Source organism: Macaca thibetana, chromosome 19 (genome assembly GCF_024542745.1).
Source record: "Macaca thibetana thibetana isolate TM-01 chromosome 19, ASM2454274v1, whole genome shotgun sequence".
NCBI lineage: Eukaryota > Metazoa > Chordata > Mammalia > Primates > Cercopithecidae > Macaca > Macaca thibetana.
The window spans coordinates 35,941,067-35,960,410 of record NC_065596.1 but is presented as its reverse complement, the minus strand read 5'-3'; the positions used below and the strand labels follow the sequence as shown (position 1 = coordinate 35,960,410).

Below are 19,344 nucleotides of genomic sequence, written 5' to 3'. Positions count from 1 at the left end.
GGAGACCACTGCGCGACTCTGCCCCGTCGGCCGCCACTCACGCCCTCTACGGCTCTCCATTGGCCGGACGCGCTGCTGCCCCGCCCCCACCGCGACTTTGCGAGCTAGTCATTTTCTCCAGACTGACAGCCTTGCCGGCGCCCCTCCCCTGGGGCGGGAGCAAAGCAGCAGCATATGCGGATTGGTTGAGAAGCAGGGGGCGGGGAGAGTTGGTGAGCGCTGATTGCGGGCAGACGCAGTGGCACATGCGGATTGGCCGGAGGGAGGGGGCGAGGCAGCGCATGATGAGTGTCGATTGGACGGCTCGACCCAAGTGGGCGGAACGCGGACGGTGCAGGGGGTGGGCCACGTGTCCAGCCCCAACGAAACGGTAACCCGCCCCGAGAAGCCCGCAAGAGGCCTCAGCGGCGGCCGTCCGAGCGCCGAGAGGTGAGGGTGCCCCCGGCCTCACCTGCGGAGGGGCCGTTCCGGGCTCGAACCCGGCACCTTCCGGGTAAGTCCTCTCTCACTGCTGGCGCTATTTGGAGATCGACCTTCCCGCCTAACAGATGGGGAAACTGAGGCTCTGCCTGGTCGTCCCGGGCCAAGGTCACAGAACCAGAAGGAGGACGCCACGTGGCCCCGCCAGAATTGGCTGGCCAGAGACCCGAAGCGTCCTCGGGTCGCGCCTGCCGCCTCTGTAACAGCGCTGCAGGGTGGGCAGGTTTCATCCCCATTTCTCTGACGAGAAAACTGAGGCTAAGACAAAGAGAAACTTGCCCTGGGTCGCACAACCAGGAAGTCCAGGCTCCAAGGCCAGGTTTCCGAGACCGCGTCGGGAAATCCACAGCCCTACCCCGCCCCCGTTGCCGCCCACCTCCAGCCACGCCCCCTTTGGCCTTGGATACCCTCCGCTCAGGCTGAACCTCTCCTCGTTCCCCGGGACACGCCCAGCCCTCTCCAGCCCAGACCTCACCTCCACATCTCTCTCGCTCACACACACATCCACTCTCACCCCAGTTTTTCATCTCCCAAAAACCAGTTCCCCTCCCCGGGATCTCCTATGAGTCTTCAGGTCATGCCCCTCGCTCGACCAGAAACGGGGGGCCTTTCTCACCGACTTTCCCCACCGTCCCAGCTGTCCCTTCCTGTCTCTCCCCTGTCCCACTGGGCCCCAGCCCCGACCTCCTCCTCCCTGGCCTTTGCCTCCAGTTCAACCGCACAGCGGGGCCATGAAGCCATCTTTGTATTTTGCATTTTGAACAGTTTTTCTGGAATAATACCACATACGCAGAAAATCATACAGTTTGCACATACACAGCTCAAATAAATATTTATAAAGGGAGCACCCTGGTGTAAACAAGTACCCAAAGAAAAAAGTCAAACATGCGCCACATCCCAGGATCTCCTGCCGTCGTCGTTTCCATCACAGTGGTCCAAGGGCAATCACTGTCCTGGCTTCTGACATCATAGATCATTTTTGCTGGGTTTTGGCTTCACTTAAACCCTTTATTGTGTATAGTATTGACTAGACAACCTGTTGCACATTGTCCAGAATTCAGAAGAAACAGAATAGGACCTAGTGAAAAGGCTCCTACACACTTCCCCAGTGCCTGGTTCACCCGTCTGAGTCTCCCGTTTCTTGCTCGTTTGCCAGAGATAGCAGATATAGATATATGCAACACAGACACACTTTCTCTCCCTTTTTTCTTTGGCACAAAAAGGAGCATTCCACACACACTGTTCTGCTTCTTTTTCACTTCTCTCAAACATGTTTTCGTATTGTTACTTAAAGAGCTTCCTCGTAATTTTTTCTGGCTGCGAGGAATAACAGAGTATAGTTACGGCCTAACCATACTGGTTATTACATAACCAGTATACCCTAATTGTGGACATTGATACTTCTGCTCCTTTGCTCTGGGGAAGAGTCCTGTAATGAATAACCCTGTGTCGTTTCACATGAATGTCTGTAGGATGAATGCTTAGGAGCAGCTTTTGAGGTCAGAGGGTTTGTGTATCCATCATTTTGAGAAGTACAGCTGCTCAGCTGTCCCTAGGAGTTGTTACAACCCACACTCCTGTCAGGCCAGAGGGGAGTTCTTGGGTGCTACAGATGCCTGTCCTAGGCTTTTGGACATGCTGGCCCCCAGATGTGCCCCTCCATGGCTCCCGACTGCCCTCCGCAGAGAGACTCCAGGGCCCTTGTGACCCACCTGTCAGCTCTCCAGCTCCTGGTTCCCTCAGAATCATCCCTTGGGGCCTGAGTGTCCCAGGTCCTGCCTCCTGCTCAGGGGAGGAAGGGTTAGCACGTGAGTGGGTATGAGGGGGTCACTCCAGGGGGAGGAAACCGCAAGGGCTGTTTGAGAGGAAGGAGTGGCTGGGCTGAGGCGGGAGGGTCTTCAGAGCAGTGCCGGGCCAGGGAAAGGGGCGTCTGCGTCTTAGTCCTGAGGACAGAGAGAATCCACGGGGGTCAGGGGACAGTTTGAGACAGGGGAGTAATAGTCAGCATTGTGTTTTCGGAAAAGATCGTTTTTCTGTCTTCACTTCCTCTGGGAGAACACTGCAGCCCCTGCCAAGCTAGATCTGGCTCCCTCCAAATCCCAGCACTTATCACTGTTGTAATTATGGGATTAATTCACTGGTTTTGTTTCAGAGGGAGTTTCCATTCAATTTTATTTAATGAGATAAAATTTGCACAACATAAAATTCACTATTTTAACCATTTATTCGTTTTTAAACTTGAGATATGATGCACATAGAAAACATTTGCTATGGTGGATGGATTTTGTTCAAAGAATAATCGGCCAGGCGTGGTGGCTCACGCTTGTAATCCCAGCACGTTGCGAGGCTGAGGTGGAAAGATTGCTTAAACCCAGGAGTTGGAGACCAGCCTGGGCAACATAGCAAGACCCTGTCTCTGAAAATATAAAAATACAAAAATTAGCCAAGTGTGGTGGCATACACCTGTAGCTCTAGCTACTTGGGAGGCTGAGGTGGGATGATCACTTTAGCCCAGGAGGTTAAGGATGCAGTGTGCTATGACTGTGCCACTGTACTCCAACCTATATGACACTATGAGACCCTGTCTCAAAAAGAAAAAATAGTACAGGGAGGCCAAGGCAGGAGGGTTGCTTGAGGCCAGGACGAGAGAAAGAAAGAAAGAAAGAAAGACAATGAGCAGCAGTGTCCTCACTACCCAGCTTTGAAAATAGCAGCTCCAGGCCAGGTGCGGTGGCTCACACCTGTAATCCCAGCACTTTGGGAGGCCGAGCCAGGTGGATCACGAGGTCAGGACTTCAAGACCAGCCTGGCCAAGGTGGTGAAACCCCATCTCTAGTAAAAATACAAAAATTAGGCCGGGCGCGGTGGCTCAAGCCTGTAATCCCAGCACTTTGGGAGGCCGAGGCGGGCGGATCACAAGGTCAGGAGATCGAGACCACAGTGAAACCCCGTCTCTACTAAAAATACAAAAAATTAGCCGGGCGCGGTGGCGGGCGCCTGTAGTCCTAGCTACTCAGGAGGCTGAGGCAGGAGAATGGCGTGAACCCAGGAGGCGGAGCTTGCAGTGAGCCGAGATCGCACCACTGCACTCCAGCCTGGGCTACAGCGTGAGACTCCGTCTCAAAAAAAAAAAAAAAAAAAAAAAAAAAAAAAAAAAACAAAAATTAGCCAGGCATGGTGGCACAAGCCTGTAATCCCAGCTACTCGGGAGGCTGAGGCAGGAGAATCCTTGAACCCGGGAGGCAGAGGTTGCAGTGAGCCGAGATCGTGCCACAGCACTCCAGCCTGGGTGACAGAGCAAGACTCCATCTCAAAAAAAAAAAAAAAAGAAGAAAAAGAAAATAGCAGCTTCTCATTGAGTGCCCTGCCTCCCTCAGCTTCCCAGAATACCTTCTGTCTTGCTTCCAGTGAGCCTCCAGGGTCTCCCATTTCCCTGGTGAGTTAATGAATAAATGAGTTCAGTACAAACAAATTGTACACACAGACGGGGAGAGAGCTGCAGACAAAGCGCAGCCCAAACCCTCAGTTGTGCAGCAAACTCGGGGACCCAAAAACACTAGCCTCCCGGGGACACAGGCCAAGACATGCTGAGACAGGGCCCCTGTGGTGTAGACGCTCTGACAGTGTAGATGCTCTGACCGAGTGGAAGTCAGATGTGCCCTGCATGGCTGCAGGACCTAGGACAGGTGAACGGGCCCTCTGGGTCGAGGTTTCCTCCCCTGCAAAATAATCGCTGGCCAGGTGGCTTCACTAGCCTGTCCTTTTTTTCTTTTTCTTTTTCTTTTTTTATTGTGGTAAAATGCACTTAACATAAAACTTACCCTTTCAGCCATTTGAAAATGCACAGTGGAGCGGCATTCATAGAGTCATGCTGTTGTGCCGCCGTCACCACCAAGCCCCAGAGCATTTTCAGTATCCCAAACAGACCCCTACACCCCTCAGCGGTCACCCTGAATTCCTCGCGGCCACAGCCCCTGGCAGCCACCCATCTGCTTTTTTTTTTTTTTTTTTTTTTTTTTTTTTTTTGAGATGGAGTTTTGCTCTTATTGCCCAGGCTGGACTGGCAGTGGCGCCATCTCTGCTCACCGCAACCTCCACCTCCCGGGTTCAAGCAATTCTCCTGTCTCAGCCTCCTGAGTAGCTGGGACAACAGGCGTGCACCACCACGCCTGGCTGATTTTTTGTGTGTTTTTAGTAGATATGGGGTTTCACTATATTGGCCAGGCTGGTCTCAAACCCCTGACCGCAGATGATCCGCCCGCCTCAGCCTCCCAAAGTCCTGGGATTATAGGTGTGCGCCACCGAGCCCAGTCTCCTTTTTTTTTTTGAGACAGAGTCTCGCTCAGTCGCCCAGGCTGGAGTGCAGTGGTATAATCTCGGCTCACTGCAACCTCCGCCTCCTGGGTTTCAAGCGATTCTTCTGCCCCAGCCTCTCAAGTAGCTGGGTTACAGGCGCCCACCACTGCCTGGCTAATTTTTGTATTTTTAGTAGAGATGGGGTTTCACCATGTTAGCCAGGCTGGTCTCAAACTCCTGACCTCAGGTGATCCGCCCGCCTCAGCCTCCCAAAGTGGTGGGATTGCAGGCGTGAGCCGCTGTGCTCGGCCCCATCTGCTTTCTGTCTGCGGATTTGCCTGTTCTGGGCATTTCAGGTAAACAGGATCTCACACTCCATGGCTTTTGTGTTGAGGTCTGTCCATGCTATGGCTTGTTCAGGGGCCCCCTTCCTTCCTATGGCTGAAGAATATGGCCTCAGTTTCCTCTCGGAGCAAGGTGAGGATCAGGTGGGCCATTCAGGAGGCCCTGGGGAGTGGGCTGCCCCAACATAGGATGCCCAGCAGAGCCTCCATTTTGGGGCTGATGGTAACTGGGGCTGATGGTAACTGGGGCGGATGGTAACTGGGGCGGATGGTAACTGGGGCGGATGGTAACTGGGATCTGATAGCAACCAGGGCTGATGGTGACCGGGGCTGATGGTAACCTGGGCGGATGGTAACTGGGGCGGATGGTGACTGGGGCAGATGGTAACCGGGGCTAATGGTAACCAGGGCTGATGGTAACCCAGATCTATTGGTAACTGGGATCTGATAGTAACCAGGGCTGATGGTAACTGGGGCTGATGGTGACTGGGGCAGATGGTAACTGGGGCTAATGGTAACCAGGGCTGATGGTAACCCGGATCTATTGGTAACTGGGATCTGATAGTAACCAGGGCTGATGGTAACCGGGGCTGATGGTGACTGGGGCAGATGGTAACCGGGGCTAATGGTAACCAGGGCTGATGGTAACCCGGATCTGTTTGTAACCGGGATCTGATAGTAACCAGGGCTGATGGTACTGGGGCTGATGGTAACTGGGATCTGATAGTAACCGGGGCGGGTGGTAACCAGGGCAGATGATAACCAGGGTGGATGGTGACTGGGGCGGATGGTAACCAGGGCGAATGGTAACCGGGATCATGAAGCACTCCTTGATGTTATACATAGTCCTCAGCAAGGAGAACACGGGGGCCGGGAGGGAGACACCTGGAGCCACCTGTGGACGTGGCCCAGAAGGCTTCCCAAGGAAGTCACCTCCCTGCCGAATAGGACAGAAATAAGAAAGAAGCCCGTTCCAGGCTCAGGGAACAGCAGACGCAGAGACCTGGAGGTGGGAAGAAGGTTGGCAAGGTGCCCCGGGCCCTGCAAGGCTCTGTGTGCAAGGACCTGGACGCCAGCTGGAGACACTGAGAGGAGTCCTCGGGCCTGACCCAGCGCCCCTCTGCCACCCCCAGAAAATGGCGGCTGCCAGGCCCATCCTGGGCCGAGTCCTTCCAGGATCCTCTATCCTGTTCCTATGTGACATGCAGGAGAAGTTCCGCCACAACATCGCCTACTTCCCACAGATCGTCTCAGTGGCAGCCCGCATGCTCAGGGTATGACCTCAGCCCTCCACCCTCAGACCCAGGATCCAGGCTCAGCCCCCTACCCTCAGACCCAGGATCCAGGCTCAGCCTCCCACCCTCAGACTCAGGATCCAGGCTCAGCCCCCCACCCTCAGACCCAGGATCCAGGCTCAGCCCCCCACCCTCAGACCCAAGATCCAGGCTCAGCCCCCCACCCTCAGACCCAGGATCCAGGCTCAGCCCCCCACCCTCAGACCCAGGATCCAGGCTCAGCCCCCCACCCTCAGACCCAGGATCCAGGCTCAGCCCCCCACCCTCAGACCCAGGATCCAGGCTCAGCCCTCCACCCTCAGACCCAGGATCCAGGTTCAGCCCTCCACCCTCAGACCCAGGAGTCCAGGCCCAACTCTTCCTCCTTCAGACCCAGGAGTTCAGGCCCAACTCTTCCTCCCTCAGATGCAGGATCCAGGCTCAGACCTCCACCCTCAGACCCAGGATCCAGGCTCAGCCCTCCACCCTCAGACCCAGGAGTCCAGGCCCAACTCTTCCTCCTTCAGACGCAGGAGTCCAGGCCCACTTCCTCTTCCCTCAGACCCAGGAGTCCAGGCATAACCCCTCTTCCCTCAGACCCAGGAGTCCAGGCCCAGCTCCTCCTCCCTCAGACCCAGGAGTCCAGGCATAGCCCTTCCTCCCTCAGACCCAGGAGTCCAGGCCCAGCTCCTCCTCCCTCAGACCCAGGAGTCCAGGCATAGCCCTTCCTCCCTCAGACCCAGGAGTCCAGGCCCAGCTCCTCTTCCCTCAGACCCTGACCTTTCTTCCCCATCACTGGCACAGGTGGCCCGGCTGCTGGAGGTGCCAGTCTTGCTGACAGAACAGTACCCACAAGGCCTGGGCCCCACGGTGCCTGAGCTGGGGGCTGAGGGCCTTCAGCCGCTGACCAAGACCTGCTTCAGCATGGTGCCCGCCCTGCAGCAGGAGCTGGACAGCCGGCCCCAGCTGCGTTCTGTGCTGCTCTGTGGCATTGAGGCACAGGCCTGCATCTTGGTGAGATGCTGACTGACCCCAGGGGTCCCTCATTCTCACCTGGGACCCCCATCCTAAATAGAACCTCCTTCCCTGACTGGAAACCTCCACTTCCCTGTCGGACCCCCATCCTGACCTGGGCCCTCTCTTCTCACATACGCGCCCCATCCTATCTTGGATCCCCTTCTGACCTGGGGGCCCCCTGCTCTGATCCAAGCTTCCCTCCTCCCCATTCTGGGCCCCTAATTCTGACTCATCATCCCCAGTTCCTTACCCAGGACCCCTGTTCTTATCCGGGATTGGCCCTGACCTCTCTCTACCCACAGAACACAACCCTGGACCTTCTGGACCGGGGGCTGCAGGTCCACGTGGTGGTGGACGCCTGCTCCTCACGCAGGTGAGAGCGCCCTCCCTGGGTGGGTGCACTTGGGGGCCATGAGGGGTTCCCAGGAAGGGCCACAGGCGGCATTCCCATTCCCACCAGAGTGCCAGCGTGTCTGGGTGTCTAGGCCGTGGCATTCACACCAACCTTCCCTCCCTCCCTCCTATTCACAGCCAGGTGGACCGGCTGGTGGCGCTGGCCCGCATGAGACAGAGTGGTGCCTTCCTCTCCACCAGCGAAGGGCTCATTCTGCAGCTGGTGGGTGATGCCGCCCACCCGCAGTTCAAGGAGGTAATGCCCTCGCGGCCGCCCCCACCTCCCCTGCATCTGACAAAGGTCTTGTCTTTGGGTTCTGGGAATACATCCCGTCACCAGCAGGCTGCCGCCTCCAGGGGGAGCCAGGTTCTTGGAGGGGAGGCTGCTGGTCACTGTCACCGCCATAAATCCATGAAAGGAGCCCGCAGATGGACCACAAGGACCACAGAGAGCGATGAAATGGGGGAGGCGATCCAGAGGGTCAGGGCACAGAGGAGGGGGTTTGTATTGGAGGGTCTGGGGGGCGTCCTGGAGCAGGTGACTTTAGAATGAACTGAAGGAGGAAAGGACCAGGCAGACACTGGGCAAGAACAGGTCAGCAGAGACCCTGTAGATAGAAGCCCCTTGACCTGTCCACACCCATCCCCAACTCTCCATCTCCTCCGCCTCTGCCCCTTCCAGCCCGGGTGCCCCTCCTCCAGTTTCTCAGACTCCACACCCACCCCCAGAGTGGCCACCCTGCTACCAGGGTCAGCCAGGTACTGGGCCCCCCTGCTTCAAGCCCTTGGCCCTCAGGATGCTGGAGAGGCCCCAGACCTTGACATTCCCAGGCCCTCCCAGGTCTGCTCCTTGCCTTCCTTCTAGTTCAGCTCTGTGAGACATTCACTGAGCACCTACTCCATGCCAGCCAGTGTGGTGAGCCCTGGAGTCTGCATCAATCCATGTTCAATCACACATCGTGACCCCCAGCTGGGGCGGGAGTTGCAGAGGGATGAGTGAGAGTGGCGGGGGTGGCCCCGAATTCTGACCTGCAGGGGAAGGGAGCATCAGGCACTCAGTGTTCCCAGGGGAGGGGGACTGAGCTTTCTTTGTCCAAAGAGCTGTAGCAGGCCACGGTGAGCACTGGGCAGGAGGAGCCAGCACCCTGTCTTCACACAGGAGCCAGAGCCCAAAGGTTTGGGATTTCAGCCATGGGCAGCCATCAGGGTTTGGTGCAGGGGAGCTGCCCATATCAGATTGGCAGTTTACAAAGTTCTTTCTGGCACTGTGTGACCAATGGGTTAGGGAGTGTGGCACAGAGGGGAGGAGGGAGACCTGTCAGTAAGGAGGTTAATTTGGGCACCCAGGCAAGCAGTGATGAGGCAGTGGGGATGCAGGCTTTTTTTTTTTTTCCCTTTATTATTATTATTTTTATTTTCTGGAGATAAACTTGCTGGGACTTGCTGATGGATGAAATGCGGTTGGTTGCTCATGTCTATCTAAGAGGCAGTTGGATAGATGAGTCTGGAGTTCAGGGGCAAAGTCCAGGCTGGATTTGGGAGTTGAGGGCCCAGAAGAGGGATGGGAGAGATGAGGTTACTTAAGAAGAGGAAGGTGTAGATAAGAAGCCCTGGCACAGAGCTGTCCACCCTTAGTGGTCCAAGCCAGCAAAGCAGACCAAGATGGTGGGCACTTAGGAGCTCAACCAGTCATGTGTAATGAAAGGGAGGCCCCAGAAAAAGTCTTGAGAAGAGGGAGTGTTGTCTTGGGCAGCTGCTGGCCGTAAGATCTCAGAGATGAAGACGGAGAGGTGTCCCTCAGATTTGTCATCCATGGAGATCAGGACCCTAGACTCTTCCTGTCCCATCTCCCTCTGCCCCTACAGATCCAGAAGCTCATCAAGGAGCCCGCCCCAGACAGCGGACTGCTGGGCCTCTTCCAAGGTCAGAACCCCCTCCTGCACTGAACTCCAACCCTGCCTTGAGCGAAGACCACCTTCCTGTCGCCCGGACCTCAGTGGAAGCGCGTTCCCCCCATCCCTGGATCCCAAGAGTGGTGCGATCCACCAGGAGTGCCGCCCCCTTGGGGGGGGAGGTAGGGTGCTGCCCTTCCATTGGACAGCTGCTCCCGGAAATGCAAATAAGACTCCTGAAAGCTGGGTGGGAATTGGCTGAGCCGAGGTGGAGGCGGGGCTCGGCCCCGGGCCACTTCACGGGGCGGGAAGGGGAGGGGAAGAAGAGTCTCAAACTGTGGGACACGGACTCGCAGAATAAACATACATGTGGCTGTGGACCAAACCATTCTTGGGTTGGGGGGGATCCCGGGGGCGACTGGGGGCTGCATGAGGGAGAAAGCGGGGTCCCCAGCAGGTGGGGAGGGGGAGGTGCCTCTTCTCGGCTCAAAGCCGGCGCGAGGCAAAGGCGAGGGCTGGCGGCTGACACATCTGCACGGACGCGGCGCATCTGCCCGGAGGAGAACTGCGGCCGGGGTCGCCCCCAGCCGGCGCGCGCACGCCCAGCCCAGCTGCCGGCAGACACGCGCTCCGCCGCTGCCTCCGGCCGCCCCCCACGCCGCCGCCCCCGGCTCCCCAAGGGTCCCGCATCCGGAAAGCGAGGTGAGCGAGACCGCACCCCGGTGCGGGGGGGAAACTGAGGCACGGGGACCTGGAGACGGGGAGGAAGGAAGAGACATCCATGTGGATGGGTGGATGGATGGACGGACGGAAGGAAGGGCTGAAAGCTTCAGCCTTGTAGTCCCGGCTCCCCCAGACGCAGGAGTTCCGGGACCCACATGGGGGCTCCCAGAATTCTGCAGATTTGGGAGTTGGAACTCTGCAGACCCCCAGGGAGAGCTCCCCCGTTCCAGATTTGCAGCCCTTGCCTCTTCCCCAACCTTAGGGACCTGAGAGGCCACCCCTGAGTCCTCAGGGACACCGGCGTCAGAGCTGTCAGCCAGCCCGCCCCGCGTTAGGCAATCCGAGCCCCCACCGCCGACCCTGGGAGCCCAGACCCCTCCCAGAAGGTCCGGTCCCCCGGCCCCCAGCGTCGGAGCGCCCAGCACCCCTCTCCCCAGGGATCTAGGAGGAGCCCCTGGGACCGGGCGGCGGCGCCCCCGGCCCCCGCCTTCCGGATCCAGGTGTCCCCCCTCCTCACCCCCCAAGCCCGAAGCCTCGCGTCTCGGAGGCCCCGCGCGCGTCGCCATGGCAACGAGAGTCTATTTTGCGCTGGGAACACACAGCTCCCGCCGCAGCGCCCCCCCACCCCACCAACCCGGGCCTGAATGGGAGTGGGGGACCCGGGAGGGGGCTCGGGGGTCCGGGTCGGGGGTGAGTGGAGGCACAGACACTCGGACAGAGATCCGACGACAGCAAACCTGGGACAGGGACAGAGACAGAGACGTGGAGCCAGGGAGGAGAGACGAGCGGAATGTGGAGACAGAGGGGAGACGGAGATCGGGCGGGGGAAGGAGGGAAATGGAGGCGCGCAGGGAACTGAGGCTAGGAGCTGGGGAGAGCCCGGGACAGAGGCGCCGGGACGGAGAGAGACGCCGAGATGCGCGGAGACCCGCAGCGAGAGACGAGGGCTGAGACCCCCCTAGAGACAGAGACGCGCGGGGGAGGCGGGGGTCCGCGCGGAGGCGTGGACGGGGCGCCCTGGGACGCGGAGATGCAGAGACCCAGAGACAGGCACGCAGACCCGGCGGCGCAGGGATCTGGGCGGGGGCGCAGGCACCGGCCGCCGCCTGGGCTGCGGGTCGGGGGAGGGTCCTCTTCCTTAGCTTGGTCCCTGCCTTCCCCGCGGCCAGCGAGGCACGGCGCCCCCGCGCAGCCCCCCCAGGGTCTCCCCGCCCCGCCGCCCCCGGCGCCCGGAACTGGGGTCCCCGCGCCCTCCAGCAGGAGCCCGCCCCTTCTCTCTGGGCTTTCCCCACCCGCCCGGGCCCGCCTCCTCTTGAACGCACATCTCTACCCCAAACCCACCTGTCAGCCCCACAGGAGCCCCACCGTTCGCACTCGGACTCCGCGCCCGCCTGGCCCAGCCCCGGCCTCTCTCTCCACACCCACTGAGCCCCTCAGCCCCCCCCCACCCCCTGCGGACCTCACTCCAGCCCAGCTCCCGAGACCCCAGAGGAGCCGACTCTCGGGCGTCTGTCCCCTCTGTAGGTCATGTCGTCCTCTCTCTGGCTCTCTCATCTCAGGGTCAATGACCCCCACTTCTCTAGGACTCTGCATCCCCTCTGAGCATTTGTCTCCCGCCCCCCGTCCGTCTCTTTTGCCTCTTTCTGGGTCTCTGTCCCCTCTCTCTCTGAGTCTCTGTCCCCTCTCTCTCTGGGTCTCTGTCCCCTCTCTGGGTTTCTGTCCCCTCTCTGGGTCTCTGTCCCCTCTCTGGGTTTCTGTCCCCTCTCTGGGTCTCTGTCCCCTCTCTGGGTTTCTGTCCCCTCTCTGAGTCTCTGTCCCCTCTCTCTCTGGGTCTCTGTCCCCTCTCTGGGTTTCTGTCCCCTCTCTGGGTCTCTGTCCCCTCTCTGGGTTTCTGTCCCCTCTCTGAGTCTCTGTCCCCTCTCTGGGTCTCTGTCCCCTCTCTGGGTCTCTGTCCCCTCTCTCTCTGGGTCTCTGTCCCCTCTCTCTCTGAGTCTCTGTCCCCTCTCTGGGTCTCTGTCCCCCTCTCTCTCTGGGTCTCTGTCCCCTCTCTGGGTCTCTGTCCCCGTGTCTCTTGAGTATGTATCCCCCTGTCTCTCTGGGTCTCTGTCCCCCTGTCTCTCTGGGTCTCTGTCCCCCTGTCTCTGGGTCTCTGTCCCCCTGTCTCTCTGGGTCTCTGTCCCCCTGTCTCTGGGTCTCTGTCCCCCTGTCTCTGGGTCTCTGTCCCCCTGTCTCTCTGGGTCTCTGTCCCTCTGTCTCTGGGTCTCTGTCCCCCTCTCTCTCTGGGTCTCTGTCCCCCTGTCTCTGGGTCTCTGTCCCCCTGTCTCTGGGTCTCTGTCCCCCTGTCTCTCTGGGTCTCTGTCCCTCTGTCTCTGGGTCTCTGTCCCCCTCTCTCTCTGGGTCTCTGTCCCCCTGTCTCTGGGTCTCTGTCCCCCTGTCTCTCTGGGTCTCTGTCCCCCTCTTTCTCTGAGTCTCTGTCTGCCTCTCTCTCTCTCTCTCTCTCTCTCTCTCTGAGTCTCTGCTCCCTGTATCTCTAGGTCTCTGTCACCCTCTCTCTCTCTCTGGGTCTCTATCCCTATCTCTCTCTGGGTTTCTGTCCCCTGTCTGAGTCTCTGTCCCCTTGTCTCTCTGGGTCTCTGTCCCCTTCTCTCTTTGGGTCTCTGTCTTATCTTTCTCTGGATCTCTGTCCCCCTCCTCTCTCTGTGTCTCTGTCCCCCTCTCTCTCTGTGTCTCTGTCCCCCTGTCTCTCTGGGTCTCTGTCCCCCTGTCTCTCTGTGTCTCTGTCCCCCTCCCTCTGGGTCTCTGTCCCCCATCTCTCTGTGTCTCTGTCCCCCTGTCTCTCTGTGTCTCTGTCCCCCTCCCTCTGGGTCTCTGTCCCCCATCTCTCTGTGTCTCTGTCCCCTTGTCTCTGGGTTTCCGTCCCCCTGTCTCTCTAGTCTCTGTCCCTCTGTCTCTCTGGGTCTCTGTCCCCTTGTCTCTGGGCCTCTGTCCCCCTGTCTCTCTGTGTCTCTGTCCCTCTCTCTCTGGGTCTCTGTCCCCTTGTCTCTGGGTCTCTGTCCCCCTGTCTCTCTAGTCTCTGTCCCCCTGTCTCTCTGGGTCTCTGTCCCCCCTTCTCTCTCAAACACACACAATCTGCCCTGCCTCTGGCTCTCTGTCCCCTCTCCCGGGACCTCTGTTTCCCCTTTAGTGTCTCTGTCCCTTTCTCCGAGCTTCTGGACGCCCTGGCCCCCAGCCCCCAGGCAAGAGGGTTGGGAGGGGACGCAGCAGGTGGAGCGTGCAGCACAGAGCTGAGCAGGGGGCTGGTGGGGGTGGGGGAGGAGCTCCCAGAAGCCCAGGGACCCTGCCCCAGGCTGGCTCTCTGCCCTGTGTCCCCACATCTGTGTCTGTCAGGTCCTGAGCTGGGGTGCAGGGGGGCATGGAAGGTGCAGACGTGAAGCCTGGGGTCCCGGGCCCCTTCCCCCTCAGCTGTGGAGGAGGAGAGCGCCACTGTGTGCGTGAGAGCCGCGGTGGGGGCGGGTGTGGGGCGGAGATGTCACATGGCTCCTTCCAGACTCTCCATTGCTGGTGAGGGTGTGTTTGCACACGTGTGTGCACCCCTGAGGTTGCGTGGCTGTGAGCTGTGATGTGTGTGGTCGTGGACCCACGTGGAGCCAGGTGGGGCAGGTCCCTGGCCCTGTCCCAGAGCTGTAAGTGGTCCGTCCCAGTGTGGAGGGGTCGAAATGTGCAGAAGCCCATGTGTGTGTTGTGTGTCCACGTGGGGAGGTGTGTATGTGTGTCTGTGTGCTGGGAGGAGGCCACGGCTGTGCCACCAGGTCCTTTCGCGTTGTATCTGGGACTGTCTGGGCGCCCTGTGCTCTGTGTCAGCGTGCGCGGCAGTGTGTCTCCGCACAGCTTGGTGTGAGGTCGGGGAAGAATTCATCCCGTGTCTGGATAGGGCCGCTGTGTCTGCAGGCGCACGTCCTCTCTCCACCTGCCTATAGGTGCTGCCCGGACCAGGAGGGGTAGAGAAGTTGTGTGTGGTGTGTGTGTGTGATGTGTGGTTTGCGTGTGGTGTGTGTACGGTGTGTGTGTGGTGTCTGTGTGGTGTGTGGTGTGTGTGTGTGGTGTGTGTGTGGTATATGGTGTTTGTGTGTGGTGTGTGTGGTGTGCGTGTGGTGTGTGGTGTGTGTGTGTGTGTATGTGTGTGGTGTGTGTGTGTGATGTGTGTGTGTGATGTGTGGTTTGTGTGTGGTGTGTGTACGGTGTGCGTGTGGTGTGTGGTTTGTGCAGTGTGTATGATGTGTGGAGTGTATGGTGTGTGGAGTGTGTGGTGTGTGTGTATGTGTGGTCTGTGTGGTTTGTGTGGTGTGGTGGTGTGTGTGTGGTATGTGTGGTATGTGTAGTATGTGTAGTGTGTGGTGTGTGTGTGGTATGTGTAGTATGTGTAGTGTGTGGTGTGTGTGTGGTATGTGTGGTGTGTGTGGTATGTGTGGTGTGTGTGTGTGCAGTGTGTGCAGTGTCTGGGGTGTGTGTGTGGTGTGTGAGTGTGGTATGTGTGGTGTGTGGTGTGTGCAGTATGTGTGGGGTATGTGGTGTGTGTGGTGTGTGTGTGCATGGTGTGTGGTGTGTGGTGTGTACAGTGTGTGGTGTGTGTGGTGTGTGGTTTATGGGGTGTGTGGGGGATATGTACGTCTATGGTGTGTGTGTGATGTGTGTGTTGTGTGGTGCGTGTGTGGTGCGTGTGGTGTATGTGTGTGGTGTGTGGTGTGTATGGTGTATGTGTGTGGTGTGTGTGTGGTGTGTGTGGTGTATGTGTGTGGTGTATGTGTGTGGTGTGTGTGGTGTGTGTGGTGTATGTGTGTGGTGTGTGTGTGGTGTGTGGTGTGTGGGAGGTGTGTGCGTCTATGGTGTGTGTTGTGTTGTGTGTGTGTGTGTGGTGCCTGTGTGGCATATGTGTGTGCTGTGTGGTGTCTGTGTTGTGTGTGTTTTGTGTGTGTGTGTGTGGTGTGTGTGTGTGTGGTGTGTGTGTGCTGTGTGTGTGTATATGTCGTGTGTGTGGTGTGTGTGTGTGTGTGTGTGTGGTGTGTGTGTGTATATGTCGTGTGTGTGTGGTGTGTGTGTGTGTGTGTGTGGTGTGTGTGTGTGTGTGTGTGGTGTGTGTGTATATGTGGTCTGTGTGGTGTGTGTGTGGTGTGTGTGTGTGTGTGTGTGTGTGTGTGTGTGTGTGTATATGTCGTGTGTGTGTGGGGTGTGTGTGTGTGTGTGGTGTGTGTGTGTATATGTCGTGTGTGTGTGGTTGTGTGTGTGTGGTGTGTGTGTGTATATGTCGTGTGTGTGTGGTGTGTGTGTATATGTGGTCTGTGTGGTGTGTGTGTGGTGTGTGTGTGTGGTGTGTGTGTGTGGTGTGTGTGTGTGTGTGTGTGTGTGTGGTGTGTGTGTGTGGTGTGTATGTGTGGTGTGTGTGTGGTGTGTGTGTGTATATGTCGTGTGTGTGTGGTGTGTGTGTATGTGGTGTGTGTGTGGTGTGTGTGTGTATATGTCGTGTGTGTGTGGTGTGTGTGGTGTGTGTGGTGTGTGTGGTGTGTGTGTATATGTGGTGTGTGTGTGTGTGTGGTGTGTGTGTGTGGTGTGTGTGTGTATATGTCGTGTGTGTGTGGGGTGTGTGTGTGTGGTGTGTGTGTGGTGTGTGGTGTGTGTGTGGTGTGTGTGTGTATATGTCGTGTGTGTGTGGTGTGTGTGTGTGTGTGTGTGTGTGTGTGTGTGTGTGTGTGTGTGTGTGTGTGTGTGTGTGTGTATATGTCGTGTGTGTGTGGTGTGTGTGGTGTGTGTGGTGTGTGTGTGGTGTGGTGTGTGTGTATATGTGGTCTGTGTGGTGTGTGTGGTGTGTGGTGTGTGTGGTGCGTGTGTGTATGTGTGGTCTGTGTGTGGTGTGTCTGCATGTATCACTGAGTTTGAGGGGAGGTGTGCCACTGCTCCTGCTCTCCCTCCCTGTTCCCCTGCTGGAGTTGTCAATGGCCTGGAGCTGTGTCTCTCTGGGTGTGTGCATCACGTGCATGCAGTTGGAGGAGCCAGTGGGATCCTCCAACTTCCAGAGGGAGAAATAGTGTCCACGGAGCCCAGCGGAGGCTTGGCACAGAATGGGGAGTGAACAGAACTGCCAGCCCATACAGCAGCCTCTGTGCAGATGAGACAAAGGCACTCCCCACCTTGCCTCATCAGCTCTCCCAGGTCTATGGTTTGGCAGGCAGATGGCACCCTCGTGTGAGTTTGAAAGGGGCACTCCTTACCCCAAATGGATGCAGCCCCACTAGCACACGCCCTGGGGAGGAGAGCCCAGCAGGATTTCAGCCTCTCAGCCAGACCCCTTTGTGCAGTGCACGACCTGCCCAACCCTACATGGCAGCCCTCAATGAATGAAGGAATCCACAATGCTGCATGCATGTGCCACTTCTGGAAGGGATGTGTCTCTGTGTGGGGGACAAAGGCATCCATGCTGTACAGGTCACAGTGCTCAGAGACCTGAGTTCAAAGCCCAGCCCCACTCTTTGGGCACCTTAGGGCTCAGGCAAACGATGGGACCTCTTGGAACCTCAGAGTCCTCATCTGAAATGAGTGTGTCAATACACATATATGTGGCCCGCAGAGATGACAGCTAGGAAAGTTGCAAAGCCAGTGAGGAAATGGGAGCATGTCTGGGGCTGCTGTTGCTACTAGGACAGGGAGGCTGGCTGAAATGGCATGCCAGGGACACCCTGAAGGAAGGGAGAAAGGAGGCAGGTCAGACCAGGATCTGGTCTTCCCAGAGGAAGGAAACAGCAGGTGCACAGGCAGGAAGGTGGAGTGTCCTGAGCATGAACTTGGAAGGTATGAAGGGAAAAGGAAAGGATGAGAAGAGGAGCTCCTGGCAGAGTTGGGGTTTTATTCCAGGTGTGACGACAGGGAACCAGAGTGTGGACAGGGGAGTGGTTGATGCCATTTGAACTGTTTCCTTTTTTTTTTTTTTTTTTTGAAATGGAGTCTCACTTTGTCACCCAGGCTGGAGTGCAGTGGTGCGATCTCAGCTCACTGCAACCTCAGCCTCCCGAGTTCAAGCAATTCTCCTGCCTCAGCTTCCCGAGTAGCTGGAATTACAGGCGCCAGGCTCATTTTTGTATTTTTAGTAGTGACAGGGTTTCACCATGTTTGCCGGGCTGGTCTTGAACTCCTGACCTCGAGTGATCCGCCTGTCTTGGTCTCCCAAAGTACTGGGATTACAGGCGTGAGCCACCATGCCAGTCCCTATTACCTTTTTAATAGTGGGAAATACACCATTTAACCATTCTCCAAGTGTCTGATTGGGTGGCATTAGCATATCTGTGAGGGTGTGCAGCCATGGCCATTATCTAGTTTCAGGGCGTTTTCCTCACCACACGAGGAAGACTGGCACCCATGAGTGGCCACTCCCATCCCCCTGTCCCCAGCTCCGGGCAATTATTAATCAGCTTTCTGTCTCTGTGGATTTGACTATTGTGATATTTCATATTAGTGAAATCATACACTAAGTGAGCTTTATGGCTGGACTTTTCCACTGAACGTCATGTCTTCAAGGTTCGTGCATGCTGTGGTTTGTATCTCAGCTTTTGGTACCTGTCACGGTTTGTTGGGCGCTTGCATTGTTTCCAGTGTTTGGCTGTTGTGCAAGGTGCTGTCATGAACATTCAAGGATAAGTTTTTGTGTGGACACATGTTTTGAATTCTTTGGGGTAGACACAAGGCAGAGTGGAAGTGCATGGTAATTCTAGATAACTTTGTTTTATTGTTTGTTTGTTTGTTTGTTTTTGAGACGGAGTCTCACTCTGTTGCCCAGGCTGGAGTGCAATGGCATAATCTCAGCTCACTGCAACCTCCACTTCCCGAGTTCAAGAGATTCTCCTGCCTCAGCCTCATGAGTAGCTGGGACTACAGGTGCACGCCACCATGCCCAGCTAATTTTCTTTTTCTTTTCTTTTCTTTTCTTTTTTTTTTTTTTTTGTATTTTTAGTAGAGACGGGGTTTCATCATATTGGCCAGGCTGGTCTTGAACTCCTGACCTCAAGTGATCCACCCGCCTTGGCTTCCCAAAGTGCTAGGATTACAGGAGTGAGCCACCGCGCCTGGCCCGATTCTAGTTAACTTTTTAAGGAAGCGCCACACTGTCTCCCACGGTGTGGGTCAAGCCATTTCTAAGACTCCCATTAAACACCCAAGTGGACAGGTCCAGTGGGCAGTGGGGTATTCTAGCACTGAGTCAGGGGAGGGGTCCAAGCTGGAGCTGAAAAGGAAAGCTGAGGCCCCATGCAGGACGCGATGGAGCTCACTGAGGCTCTGGAAGGTTCACCTCCCAACCCTCTGCCCATCCCCACCAGCAGCAATGTTGTCTACAGTGGTGTGGTCCCTAGACACACACGATGGAAAGAGACGTATAATAGAAAATAACACCGAGTGATATGTATTGACTCAATCCCATCCACCCCCTCCATCGCTTTATGCTGCTTTCATTTCTTTACGGCTTCCTTCATCGTTCCTTTATATTTCTTCACAATTGGCGTCAACATGTGTCCCATTCATTTGTGTCCATCTGCTGACTGTCCCCCCTCACTAGCACGTAAACCCCCGTAAAGGCAGGAACCCTGTGGGCTTATTCACTGCTGCATCCTCAGCCCAGGGAGGCTGCTCAGGAGACATTTATTGAATGAAGATGTGCAGAACGAATGCACATCCTGCGCATCATGCCGGCTCCTGGGAAGCTCCTATGGCAGCCTCTCGGCAGCTCGCTCAGGGCAGGCGCTGTTCAGATCAGGTTCTCGCAGACAGGAAACATAAGACTCCGTGAGTAGTCACCCCAGACCCCTAGGTTGTTCCTCCTGCAGGTAGAGCGCAGACGTTTCCTTCTCACCAGGCATCCTTCCCACCCCTATCAACCCTCTAGGT

The 19,344-nt window shown here is 57.1% G+C and overlaps 3 protein-coding genes across 5 annotated transcripts in view; 2 read left to right on the top strand and 1 right to left on the bottom strand.

Moving 5' to 3' along the window:
* Nucleotides 1–19,344, top strand: part of ZNF579 (zinc finger protein 579) — a 179,262-nt gene that overhangs the window by 119,210 nt on the left and 40,708 nt on the right. The gene's annotated exons all lie outside the window — the stretch shown is intronic.
* ZNF580 (zinc finger protein 580) overlaps nucleotides 1–19,344 on the bottom strand; it is a 209,189-nt gene that overhangs the window by 185,977 nt on the left and 3,868 nt on the right. The window contains exon 1 of one of the 2 annotated variants that reach the window (XM_050771854.1): nucleotides 10,937–10,940. The exons of the other annotated variant lie outside the window; for it this stretch is intronic. The gene's annotated coding sequence lies outside the window, so the exon portion shown is untranslated. Of the gene's footprint in view, nucleotides 1–10,936; nucleotides 10,941–19,344 lie in introns of those variants that run through there. 2 annotated transcript variants of the gene reach the window in all.
* On the top strand, nucleotides 331–10,074 carry ISOC2 (isochorismatase domain containing 2). Of its 2 annotated transcripts, XM_050771844.1 has the most exons (6): nucleotides 331–493; nucleotides 6,254–6,394; nucleotides 7,199–7,408; nucleotides 7,714–7,784; nucleotides 7,943–8,060; nucleotides 9,670–10,074. In XM_050771844.1, the coding sequence occupies exons 2-6, from the start codon at nucleotides 6,257–6,259 to the stop codon at nucleotides 9,748–9,750; spliced, it is 618 nt and encodes a 205-aa protein (XP_050627801.1). In that variant the 5' UTR covers nucleotides 331–493; nucleotides 6,254–6,256; the 3' UTR covers nucleotides 9,751–10,074. The 2 variants fall into 2 exon arrangements, with proteins under 2 accessions (XP_050627801.1, XP_050627802.1); XM_050771845.1 differs by lacking the exon at nucleotides 7,199–7,408.